The following is a 13356-nucleotide window of genomic DNA, read 5'->3' as shown; positions in this document are numbered from 1 at the left end:
TGCTGTTTTTCCGTTATAAAATACACTGGAATGTATTTTAATCCTGTATAAATAGTTGCTGTTTTCATGACTCCCCCCTGACGTTGGCATGATGTAGTGCAGTGTTCAGATGCCCAAGCATGTGATCCGTCACACAGGCATGTATTTCGCATGCTTCCCTCAAGCAGACCGCATTTGTGTGTGAATATGGGGTCTGAAAACTGTTTTAATCTTCATTTCTGAACTTAATCTGGGGATTGCATCTGGCCTGGAAAAGCATTACGGACTAAGTATGTCATTAGTAGATACTGTCTGAGAGGGGGAGGGAAAAGGGAAAAACCCCTCAAAATAGTAATGGCATTTGAGATTTCTTTTCTGTAGGACTGTTGACATCCTGAATTGATTTGATACTTAGCCTTTTGTTGAAAGGAGCTTTCAGTTTTGTTTGGCTTTTTTTTCCTGAAGGACTGCTGTATAACCAGGGCGGTTACTGTTTGCACTGTGAGCATGAGTGAATAGAGAACAATACTGAAAATGGCCTGAATCTGATGTGAAAGATCTGAATCTCTTGCCTTGGATTTAGATATTGAACTGTACTTTAAAATAGTTCTGAATGTTGGCTGATATTCAAAGTGTATTGCAGGAGAGAATGTCTCTCTTTCCCATTTAGCCAAAACACTATCTTTGTTAACATTATAAATAATATAAAATAAGTAAAGAAAAATTGCTACTCCAGTTGAAACTAACTTCTGTGAAATTCTGTATTTTAGCCGAGGAATGAAGTTTGAAAATGTTCAAACACTGACTGATGCCATTCATGATATTATTCTTGACATGAAGTGGTGCTGGTAGGTACTTGACTGTTTTTAGACTAGTATGAAAAAAAAAAAAAAATCAGTACATATTCAGAGGCCTGGATTTTTGTCATAACTGGTATGTTTTATATTCTTCTCTTGGTGCCTAGCTTGTGCGTCACAGTTTGTGTTCTGAAGCATTGGTATTCTACACACGTAACAGCAAAAACTCTCAGACGCTGTTTTCTGCCTGAGGCTTACTGCATTTAACACTTTTAGGGTTTCTTATATTTAATGCAAAACACTTTTTATTTGACCCACAAACCCTACTGAGAACAGAAGGCATGTTTGACCTTTTAGTTGGTACTGATTAAAGTTCATGCATTTTGGGAATGAGTATGGCTGCAGTCTTTCATCAGTTACTATGTATTTCTCAATGTATATTCTGTGAAGTGTTGCTGTCATTACTGTTGGTTTTGAAGTTTTTGAATTAAGTGCCTTCTCTTAAAAGCTTGTATTATGTACGTATGAATTGAATTCAACATCTGATTACATATGAAATTTATGGCCCCGATAGGATGCATGTTGGATATCTAGCCTAGACAAAAGAGGAGGATAGGTGGGAACAAGAGTAGTTAATTCTGAGTGAGGTGTGGCTGGGGTGATGAGGGAAACTATAAATAGTATTTAATGTGTAAAATTTTCTACTGTTTGTAGAAGTTGATAAATTATACTGGGTTTTAAGTGTCTCAGTATGCTTTTGCTCTATTTTTCTGTTGAAAGGGTTGACCAGGCTGGTGTGATTTGTAAACAGGAAGGAATTTTTAGAGTTAATTGCATGGACTGTCTGGATCGTACCAACGTTGTGCAGGCTGCTATTGCAAGAGTGGTCATGGAACAGCAGGCATGTATAACTAATGTACTTTCTCAAGTATGCAGTACCTCAGAACTTCATTGTTATTCACAAGGAAATCTGTGTGTTTGAAAAATGCTAAACTAACCTGTACTGAAAAGGATCTTTGCAAACTACTTGGAGAGCCATGAGGCTGAAAGTAATATGTACAGCTAAAATAACTTTGAAATCACTCTGAAACAGCGATGCCAGGTTTCCTTCAGAGAGGAAATGGCTGTTTGTCCACATCTTGGAGAAGATTCTCTTGTTTTGATTTGGTGATTTTAGTTGAAGTTGTGCAGTAATACAAAGTTTAAAAATAAAATGTGCACAAAATAAATAAAATTGCCAGTGAAGACTGAGGCAAAAAAGGCATTGAGTACCTCAGCCTTCTCCATATCCCGGGTAACCAGGTCTCCTGTTTTCTTCCGGAATGGGCCCACGTGTTCCCTAGTCTTCCTTTTGTCACTGACATACCTATAGAAGCTTTTCTTGTTGCCCTTGACGTCCCTGCCCAGATCTAATTCTATCAGGGCTTTAGCTTTCCTAACCTGATCCCTGGCTGCTCGGACAGTGTCTCTGTTCCTCCCAGGCTACCTGCCCTTGCTTCCACCCTCTGTAGGCTTCCTTTTTGTCTTTGAGTTTGTCCAGGAGCTCCTTGCTCATCCATGGGGGCCTCTTGGTGTTTTCACCTGACTTTCTTTGTAGGAATGCATTGCTCCTGAGCTTGGAGGTGGTGACCCCTGAATACCGACCAGCTGTTTTGGGCCCCTCTTCCCTCCTGGGCTTTGTCCCATGGCACTCTACCAAGCAGATCCCTGCAGAGGCCGTGTATCTTGCTTATCTTGCTTATCTTACTTAAACAGTAATTGACTAAAATGCACAAGCATTAATAATAAACGCATCATATGAAGTTGTTTTACTCGTCCTCCAAAATGAAACCTTAAGTTTGAAGGTGGCACCACTATATTTGCTTTAGTGTCTAGAAGCAGAAGATTAAGAATCTGGTGTGCTTTTTCTTGTAACTGAAAAGAGATTCCATTTCTTTATTTTCAGATGTTTGAGGTCATGAATGCCTCTGCAATCAAAGACATTAATTTGTTCATCCATGCTAAAGTTCTGTGATGTCTGTTCTTTTGATAGTCCTCTATAGAAAACAGAAACACTTCCTGTATCTTGAGTAATCTAGAATAACTTGTTTTCCTTCAGCTAATTTTTTTTAATATTGACTCCTACATCCATAACTAATATATTACTGCTGTATCCAGTGATATGATGTTTACTAATTCATTGCTAACAATTGAATCACTAATTCATTGCTAACAATTAATTTAATGTGCAACAAATTAGCAGCATGGGTTCCTCTTTCAGACCATACAGAACTTAACAATTAAATGCTTCGCAAGTGTTCCCATTTTCTTTATTGAGCTCTGATATTGAGTATTATTTTTATCTCGAACCTTACATTAATGTCTGTGTCAAATTCCAGCTCAAAAAACTGGGTGTGATGCCGCCAGAACAGCCTTTGCCAGTGAAATGCAATAGAATCTACCAGATCATGTGGGCGAACAACGGAGATGCCATAAGCCGGCAGTACGCTGGCACAGCAGCCTTAAAGGTAAAGGGTGAAGAGTGTTATCTGTGCTGATGAGGAGTATGGTATGTTACAGGTGGTTATCTTCAACAGAAGAATATTTTATATCAGACCCAGTGTGAATTGGGGAAGACTTGAGTGTCCAGGTGCCCTGTGGCAGTGCTGGCTGTAGTTTAATTTTGTTCTGTTAGTTTCGTGTCTAGATACAAAGCATAGATGAGCTAAGAGTTTAAGATCTATATTAAACATTACTTCTAGTTCAATTTAAGCATGGTTATAGTACTTTTGAGCGGTTACAGTACTTAAAAAAATAAAAAAAAACCTCTAAAGGACTGAAGATCAGGATATGTGGGTAGTAGGGTGATATTAATTAGTTATATTTTTCTAAAAATTTTTCTTAATTACTTGTAATGCAATCTGTCTACCAAGATCAGAAACCAGGTATGAAACTCCTTATTGTTTGCTCCTGCTGCTTTGAAAAGTCATAGATTTTGAGCTACTTTGTGTATAGTCACAGTTGGTGGAACAATTTTTAGTATTTCTGGTATTTGGCATTGAAAAAACCTTTACAGTGGAAATACTTAATGCTGAAATCTCTCTTTAAATCTTTCTACTGAACTTTGATTAATCTATTACACTGCTCTTTTTGAAAAAATAATAAAAACCTGCCTGATATCCTCGTCTTGCCCATAAATATTTTTAACTTTAAATCTGAAGCACAGAACTTGATTTATAGATCTAAATTTTCAGCCATTCTGTTTGAAGATTACTCACTGGTGAAGATTACTCACTGTTGAGGTTCATTGATTACATTTATTTGTAGTTTAATTGTGATATTTCCTTTAATTTGAGTGAAACACTTGAAATGTTTTTCATAGTAGTTGGCACGGCTGTTAGAACTGCTCTGTGCCAATGTTCAGAGTGTCTCTGCAAAGAAAATCCTGTAATGAAATGTGGCTACCCAAACTGCTTTTTATTCAAATTCTAAGCCTTTCGTGGCCTAGCAGCTTTGTTTTGTTTCTGAGCTTGTGAGGATATATGTACTATTTTCCTTCAGCATGTTATGCTTGTCTTGCTTTGGTAGCAGAAGCAAAGATGCAAACCATTTTTAGTAAGCTCCGGTCTTTGTTCCAGTAGTGTTCCTTTTACATTAAAGGCCAAAATAAGGGTAGTGGGGTTTTTTTGATGTATTCAAGCATCCCAGTGACTGATGTCTTGAAAGTTCTACTTTAATGTTAGCTGGTATATATGTCGAGCTTACTGTTTTCCAATAGGACTTTAATTTATGTATGATTTATATAGAATGATAGGTCTCTGATTTTTATATAGAATCATAGGTCTGTCAAAAGCATAAGATTCTCTGCAGAGTCAAGTAGATGCTCTTTGAAAATCAGCATTTTCAGCTTCTTGCTTGAACATGATTTCTGAGTCATCATCTGTTCAGTTCTGAGTTTCAGAAAGCCAAAGCTTTTGAGCTGAGACGGTTACTTCAGTTGCCTCTGTGCCTGATTTGCTTATTCTGTGTAACAGGGTGACTTCACAAGGACGGGTGAAAGAAAGCTGGCAGGGGTAATGAAGGATGGAGTTAATTCTGCAAACAGATACTACCTGAATCGTTTCCGGGATGCTTATAGGCAAGCAGTCATAGGTAAGAATACAATTTCAACTAAGTGGAACTACGGTATTTAGAAAAGTTTATTGAAATCATCTTGATTTTATCTTTTTGACTGACTTCCCCCCCCCCCCGAAGCTTAAAAGCAACTTGAGTGTATATAACGTTCATATCTATGTAGTGGATGCATACGGAACAGTCGTTCTCCATTTGGAGACTGAACAAGGCTCAATTCAGAGGGGTTACGTGCAGCGTAGCTCACTGCAGGATTTGCTCTGAACTTCATTTGAGTATTAACTGCCTGGTAACATCTGTTTATCAAAGTTAAATTTATGTAGCAAGTGTTTCTTAAAATGGTGAGTTAACTCTTGCTTTTCAGTGAAAGTAGTGTTATTCCTACTGAGTTTTCAGTTTCAGGCAACATTCTATTCAGAAAGAATGACTACCCATTTTTCCAGAGTATCTTCAAACATGAAACATTTGGAAGGAATTTACAAAGTAATCAACAGACTGTTGCTGTATATAACTTTTAACTGTTGGTTGATCCTTTGTGTGTGTTGTTTAGATTTGATGCAGGGTATCCCTGTAACAGAGGATCTTTACTCCATATTTACGAAGGAGAAAGAGCATGAAGCCCTGCACAAGGAGAACCTGAGGAGCCATCAGGAATTGATCAGCCAGCTGCTGCAGAGCTACATGAAACTGCTCTTACCAGATGATGAAAAATTCCATGGAGGATGGGCACTTATCGACTGTGATCCAAGGTTTGTTTATTGAATAAAGTCATAACTGATCAGCTGCTACTATGACACTTCTGTTAATTACTACTGATGTTAACTGATTTTGATAGCTGATGTGTTAACAGAATACAAGTGGACAGTTTCGTAGAATGACAAGAGTCCTTGAAGGGATTGAATACTTGTAATTGTAAATGGAAAGGTTCTCTAAACATGTGCTTTTCCCCGAAGTGCCACAAAAACAGTGCATGCCGGAGTTGCCTGTGAGACATCACCTGGAAATGCATGCATTCAGTTAATATTGCCAAAATGTGGCAGGCACCATGAAGAGAACTTCTAACCACCCTGAGTTCTAGACGGGGCTGTTTGAGGAGCTGTTGTTCCTTACTGCTTCTTAGGGAAAGTGTAACCTGACTTCAAAGCCATGACTGATCAGATTAAATTCTTGTGTAATGAGTCAGTAGTAAGAAAGGCTAGATTTCTTTTCACAAAAAGTACTGAGCATAAACTCTAACTTCACTGATAGGTCTCCTTATCAAGTTCAGAGTGCGCTAACTTGTAAAAGAAAAGGTTAAACTTCAGCATCTAAAAATAGCAAAGCAGGGTGTTATGACAACTAGTCAAAGCACAAACTCATCACCTTAACTGAGTCTGAAATATTTTTCCATTTCTCTGTTAGCATTTTTAGTAGCTTGTGGGCTTTCTATTTCCTTCTGGACCTGCTGCTGACCTATTTGCACTACTAGGTAACTTGAGGTTTAAGAGAAAGAGAGTATTGCTTTCATGGATCCACTTATTGTATGATAAGTCTAATGATACATCGTGTTTTGGCTTGTGAAGTGTCTTGCCTAACTTAGTTTTTCAGTGGCTGTGAAGAAGTAGCAGCATCACACAAGGTAACATACCATAATTGAAATCTCTTGTTGTAATGTGCCTCCAGTTGTAAAAGTGTGTCCCTAAAATAACGCTGGGGGTGGGTTACAGCTGGGCAAATAAAACCTTCTCCCCTGTATTCATTCTTCTTCCCCTTCCTTAGTCTCATTGATGCCACTCATAAGGACGTGGATGTTCTGCTGTTACTTTCTAATTCTGCCTACTACGTGGCCTAGTAAGTTACCACTTTCTCTTACTATGTGTAGTTCATTTCTAGTAGCTTTGTTTTAGATTAGGAGGAAGCATTAAATTCTGATTCCTTTTTTCTAGCTATGATGATGCAATCGACAAGGTGGATCAGTACCAGAGGTTAAGTCTCGAAGCTCTGGAAAAAATAGAAATAGGTAAGGATGTAGTCACCATATAGCTTTCTTGCATGCTCTTAGCAATAGCTTGAGCACTTATTAAAGCCTCCTACAAATATATTGAAACAGTAAGTCTCAATCTATTGCATATATCCTGTTTAGTCCACCATAGCTAGAAATGTGCTTTCTTGCTGATAACAGATGTCAGAGTTGAGTCTCTTTTCTCTCTGTCCTGTTTTTTGCTACTGCTTTAAGTAGAAACTTTGATCACTGGTAGGGTTCTAAAATTTTTCCCTCTTTCAGACTCTTAACCCCCATGGATTCATCAAAACAAATTTCATTATTTATCAATTGGCAGTAACAATTTGATCAACTTTTGTAATGAATCACAAGTTTGGGCATTCAATGCACTCTGATACAAATACAGCAGCTGGTTCTGAATTGTACTTTTGATCTGTTTCATAGCTTTTTTTTAAAGCTCTTCTTTCTCAAGGTCTGATAAGAAACATGCTATTGTGACATCACCTTGTGACGCTGATTAACTTATTGACAAAAGAATGTGACATCTGCAGTCTAAGTGCAGCACTTTCACCTGGAAGTATTAAAGATGTGATGTCTTTGACTTTACATATGAAAAAGGTGTTGGGATTGGAGAGAAGGGAGGGAACTTCTGTGGCTGCCAGTGTGTGTGTCCCCTGCCCCAGTAGAGTTTAACACTCCATTACACAATGCACAGTGATTTCATCATCTCCTTACTTCTGTAAATTTCACTATTTATTGTGCAATGCCTAAGAGTTCAACGGAAAGGTCTTTCTCACCTCTCTGTGGAGATCCATAATACATCCTCACGTACACAATATAGTTGAAACATCTAGACCAAATACCTTAGAAAACCAAAACCAAGCCTGTTTAATGATATAGATACAGTGCAGTAAACTGAGGAGTTGAAGTATTTGGTCTAAATCTTGAAAGTTGTGTTGCTTCCACTTGGTAAAAATATACTAGCTTTCCCTGTAATCCTTGCAGGAGCATACCCTAAGCCACGGGATGTAGTAGGTGTAGAATTTTTTTTTCTTCCTTTTTGAAAGGATAATCTGTAATAAACAATCAGGCTGGATTATAATAGGCATCCACAGAGAGTCTAATTGCTTTTGGTAAGTAATTGATTGTTTAGTTATTGTGAAAATCTTTCATTTAAAATGTCTGTCCTACTCTGAAGAAAGCATGAAGCTTTTTTATGCTGAAAAACTGTCAGGTCTTACATATGTTTTAGGTATGGTCTCTGCAATATCTCTTTCAGTGTTTGGTTAAAGAAGATTTCTAATCTCCGGGTTTATTTCTCAGGGCCTGAGCCTACTCTCTTTGGCAAACCCAAGTTCTCTTGCATGAGGCTGCATTACAAATACAAAGAAATGAGTGGTTATTTTCACACTCTTAGAGCTGTGGTACGCAACCCAGAAGAAGATGGAAAAGGTTTGTTTCATATGTAAAAAAAAAAAAAAAAAAGTATACTTAAAAGTGTATTTGGTGTACCAGGGATTCTCTAGGAAATGCTTTTTTCATTGGTCTTAGAATAACTTCTGGAGAAGGATAAATTTTAATATAATTCAGTTATGCAGAGCAAGGAACCAATGAAAAACCCTGTATGTGGCTTCCTGTGTGAACGCTAGAATGTTACTGTTTTAATACAAAGAAAAATAAGTTTCAGATATGGCTTTAAAGCAACATGTATCTCGAATTGAGACGTTTCCATGTCCAGACCTTTACTGCTCCAAAAAAATGATAAAATGAACTTAAAATTAGCTCCTAAAGATTGGAAGAAATTGAGTTATTTAGTGAAATCAATGTCTAGTAATGTTCTTGCTTGTTGTTTAACTAAATTAAATGAATACTAATAAGGGAAAAAAAATCACTTATGTGGAGCACTGAGTTTTGCCAACAAGGATTAGAATAAATATAATTGCTTCTCTTCCTTCCACAAATGATGAATCTTGGCAGTGATTCACTTATACGCAGTATTTAGGGGTTAAGGAGAGTCTGTTCTTCAAGCTTATTTTGTAAGCTTTAAATCAGAATTGCAACCTGTAGGGTGTAACTATTCTGTAGGGTGGAAGACGAGAGAAAAAAAAAAAAACCAACCAAGAAAACCAAACTAACTTAATTACATTACAAAAATAAATCTAATTTTAGACTTTGGAATATGGGATTTTAAGGTTGTTTTTTGAAGGGTCTGACAGGCTGCTAATTGGATTTCAGACACTCTTCAGTGCATTGCAGAAATGTTGAGAATCACAAAGCAAGCAATGGGATTAGATGTGCCCATTATTGAGAAGAAGCTAGAGAGGTGAGTACTGAAATGCTGTGAACCTTCCGTGTCCCACTTTTGCTCTCTTCTGGGGGCTCACGGTACATGGCAACAGTCATATGTGCGATGCCTAAAAGAAATGTCGGTAACTAGCTGCTGTGCCCGGAGTTAATTTGTCCGTATGCTGTTTACAATAATAACTGTATAAGCAAGAATATTATTCTATACTTGTGTGCTGGTAGACAATATACACTGCCAAATGTAAATAACATACTGCAAATCAGATGGTTCATGATTAGTTTGTCAAATTTGATTTTTCCATATCCGAACTTAACGTCTGATTCTGTAGTAAGAAGACAACCTGTGAAGCTTAAATCTGGCTTGGATTCCACTGTGGTTGTGTTTAACAAATCCAGATACCATTACTGGCCTTGTGTGAAGAAATGGCTGCAGTTAAACTTCTGAACGCCTGTTAGTCAGAATGGCACAGAAGTTTGTGTTTTGCAAGCCCATTAAGAGAAAAGGGCACATGAAAGCATAGATGATAATTGAAAGTACTTACACAATTTTTTAGTTAGCTTAAACAGTTGTCTACAGTTAAACAGAAGTAATATTTATCTACAAATATTGGTGAGGTGTTAACAGTGAGTAAATAATTTACAAAGGACAATAGAGTAGAAATAAGGGAGGACAGCTAGCTGAAGTTGAGTGTGTTTTACCAGTTCAAGTGTGTTCTGTTGCATTATTTTGGACCCTTCCAATTCAGACTACATGAACTACTAGGAAATGTGTTGTGTAGCACAATTGTAAACTGTCAAGGGAAAACTCTTACTTCAATAACTTTCTTCTGCATTTGACTATTGGACTACTATTTCAGCTGCTTTTCCCAGCTGAGTAGGAAGTGTAGCAAGAAAATCTTGCTCGTTTTTACAGGTACTGAATACTGAATATTTTGCTAAATCTGGCTACTGAGTACAGCATACACAAAGTTACAAATATAGAGAGTTCAAATCCAGTTTTATCTAAAACTAAAAATGCCTGCAGAAGCTTGCTTTTTCCCCTTGTTTGGCCACCATTCTGTAGCAACCCTCCTTTGGTTTTGTTGTTTTGAATTTGGTTAGTTTGTATGGGTACAGTTATGTAAGGAAAGGGTAATGTAGTAACTGAAATGTCTATCTGCATTATGGAAATAGACTGGAAGATGGCAAATACTCGGTGTTTATAAATGAGACTGCCTTGATTGTAACCTAGAGATTTTTTTCTTTCTTCCTTCCAGGAAGAGCAGTAAACCTCATGAAGACATCATTGGCATTCGGTCTCAGAACAGAGGGTCCCTGGCCCAAGGCAAGAATTATTTACTGAGCAAGTTCTCATCTCTCAATCAAAAAGTGAAACAAACCAAATCCAATGTAAACATTAGCAATCTTCGGAAGCTAGGCAGCTTTACCAAACCTGAAGTAAAAGTCAATTTTTTAAAACCAAATTTGAAAGTGAATCTTTGGAAATCAGACAGTAGCCTTGAAACTTTAGAGAATCCAGTGGTAGATCCTAAAGTCCGTACTGAATCCGATACGGAGGTATCGGATAATGATTCATTCCACTCAGATGACTTCCTGACTAATTCTAAATCCGATGAGGACAACCAGCTCACTGACTCTCTGGAGAACATGGGGCAGACAGACTACGTGCTGCCCAGCTGTGGGATCCTTGCCTCAGCTCCACGGCTGGGCAGTCGTTCCCAGTCCATAAGCAGCACCGACATGAACATTAGCATTCATGTTCCGTCTGAGATCCACATCGCTCAGGCTAGCCGCTCTGACTGTGAAGATGTGCCCACGCCTTCCGCTGACAGCGCGGAGATGGAATTTGCTAAACCTATTGATGTGTACTGCCAGAGGTTTGTGCATGATGCTCAAAATAAGATGTCGGATGTTTTGGAGGCTGAGGCTGGTTCTCAAGAGCCCCATCACATAGTAAATCAAACCAGCAATAATACATCTAAGAAGGCAGAAACCAAGGCTGAAGCAATTGGAGACATTCCTTCCAGGCCATCCAAGCTGGATGTACAGTCTTCTGAGCCAAATCCTCAGCTCTTGGCTGTTGGTGGGACTGACTTTGCTAAATCTCATAAAAGCCCAGGATCTCTATCTGGTAACCTTGAGACGGGACTCCACACAACTCCTTCTCCAGCTGACAGTAGCAGCAGCAGAGCTGTATCTCCTTTTGCTAAAATTCGCAGTTCCATGGTCCAGGTTGCTAACATCACGCAAGCAGGATTGACTCAAGGGATTAATTTTGCTGTGGCAAAGGTCCAGAAGAGCCCTGCAGACCCAGAAGCTATAAACGAGATAAAACAAAAAGAACTGAGAGAAATGTTTACGCAATGCCAGACACGAATAATTCAAATCTAGTTGCTAATTTGGGAAGTGTTCTTCTAGTTGTGGCTCTTAATACTGAAAGAATTACATCAGGACTCACTGTGGCATGAACTGCTACTGAATACTGGGATCAAAAATAAAGGTAACTTGTTTACAGGAAGTGAGAGATGTAAATGAATTTGGTTCTGTCCAAGCTTCAGAATTCCCTCAGGCAGCTGAGACAAAAGAACGGTAAACCATATTTAAACAGGTAGCTTAGACACTGGGATTTAATAAGCATGCTGTTTATCTTAAATGTGTTGCACAGTTATTTTTGGAGACTAATTTTGTAGCTCTTCTGACTTATGTAGAAAGTATTTATACTAAAAAGGTGATACTGCACTTCTGTGACCTTACTTACCTTGCACTGCACCAGCAAAATAACTTACCGGTAAAATTACATTTTATTTATTTTTGGACTAGTATTTTTACTTGTTTCCACTGAAGTTTTAGATGCAGCTTTCTATGAACTGTGCCTCTACAATGGGAATTGATGAGTTTTTGTTGAATTGAATTATGTTAACTAGAAATTAAGATTTCTTTTTGCTGTCCTTTTCTTTCCACACATCCTGGGACACTTTCAGTAAAGATAAAGCATATGGATCCAACCTGAAATATCCATGATCCTGCAGTGCAAATTTAGTTTGTAGATTTTTTTTTTTCTCCCCACTTGTTTTGGGGTGAGGGGAAATGGAACAAATGCCTTCTAATTGTCCTGCCCAAATTAAAGCTATTCCTATTTCCTTTTTTCCAAATTCCAAACACTGGCAATTTGCTCTAATTTTTTTTTTTGTCTCTGTGTAAAGCAAGACAAGCCAGATACCTGACCTTCAGGCACTCTGTCCCTCTGTGCTATGACTTTTTTTTTAAGCTGTATTCTAACTGTCCAGATGCAAAAGTCCAAATAACTTGTAAAACAGAAGGTGAGTGTACTGTTTCATAAAATCAGTGTTGCATTAGAGCATAGCTGTCAGCATCTAATCAAAACCAAATTCATTACCAACTCAAGCTTTGCATACTTGCAGGATAAGGCTAAGCATCCACTCATGCTGGGGAATTGGATTAAAAAATCCCAACCCTTATCTATGTGTGTCAAAATATTAAGTCTATCTAAATTACTCTTTCCCAGAAATGCCTTGCAATGCCATTCTAGTATAGGACATTATCCAAAAGCTACTGTAAAGCAGGATCTGACTATGCTGTGGTTTGTAACTATAACCACCACTATAGACCCAGTGCCTCTGTGTTCTCGTCCATGTACTGTAGGTAGGCTGCACGTGGTGTTCCAAGAAAATCCTGTCATATGGGTAGGGTAGTACAGTGTCTTAGGACTTGTAGTGTCTGAAATGATTGTCATCTAACCCTGATGGTCTGAAACTTTGATAAACAAATCCGATTTATTTATTTGTTTTATTAAAGTGATGTGGGTTTGGGTTTTTTTGAGTGTCTATACTTGTGGCTATATTTAAAATTAAACTCCTGCTGTATTTTAATGTGAGCAATATACATGAGATATTTTAATAAAAAAAAGTGGAATCAAAAGATGGGTTTTTTTGGCAGGTGATGTTAAGGGATGTGGTACTGTGGGATTCTGGGGTTTTGAGTTTCAGAGATGGGTGGGTTGTCTTGACTTTCTCTGGCTGTAAGAGTCACAGACTGGCTGAGGTCAGGACTGCTGGAGGTCAACCAGTCCAAACCCCTGCCTGAGCAGGAGCACTGGCTTTTGGCTGCCTCTAAGGACAGAGGCCCTACCACCCATGTGGGCAACCTCTTGTGCTCAGCCACCCT

The 13356-nt window shown here is 38.2% G+C and overlaps 1 protein-coding gene across 3 annotated transcripts in view; it reads left to right on the top strand.

Moving 5' to 3' along the window:
* Nucleotides 1–13110, top strand: part of INPP5F (inositol polyphosphate-5-phosphatase F) — a 47448-nt gene extending 34338 nt beyond the window's left edge. Inside the window, exons 1-11 of one of the 3 annotated variants that reach the window (XM_054832320.1) lie at nucleotides 75–137; nucleotides 750–827; nucleotides 1557–1677; nucleotides 3155–3283; nucleotides 4790–4907; nucleotides 5437–5635; nucleotides 6645–6716; nucleotides 6812–6885; nucleotides 8191–8319; nucleotides 9103–9190; nucleotides 10428–13110. In XM_054832320.1, coding sequence (XP_054688295.1) covers nucleotides 757–827; nucleotides 1557–1677; nucleotides 3155–3283; nucleotides 4790–4907; nucleotides 5437–5635; nucleotides 6645–6716; nucleotides 6812–6885; nucleotides 8191–8319; nucleotides 9103–9190; nucleotides 10428–11562 — 2136 coding nt within the window. In that variant the 5' untranslated portion in view covers nucleotides 75–137; nucleotides 750–756 and the 3' untranslated portion in view covers nucleotides 11563–13110. Of the gene's footprint in view, nucleotides 1–55; nucleotides 138–749; nucleotides 828–1556; nucleotides 1678–3154; nucleotides 3284–4789; nucleotides 4908–5436; nucleotides 5636–6644; nucleotides 6717–6811; nucleotides 6886–8190; nucleotides 8320–9102; nucleotides 9191–10427 lie in introns of those variants that run through there. The other 2 variants (XM_054832319.1, XM_054832321.1) reach the window with 2 other exon arrangements.
* Nucleotides 13111–13356: the final 246 nt, after the last annotated feature.

The sequence above is a fragment of the Grus americana genome, chromosome 7, assembly GCF_028858705.1.
Source record: "Grus americana isolate bGruAme1 chromosome 7, bGruAme1.mat, whole genome shotgun sequence".
NCBI classification, from domain to species: domain Eukaryota; kingdom Metazoa; phylum Chordata; class Aves; order Gruiformes; family Gruidae; genus Grus; species Grus americana.
This window is presented reverse-complemented; position numbering and strand designations above follow the sequence as displayed.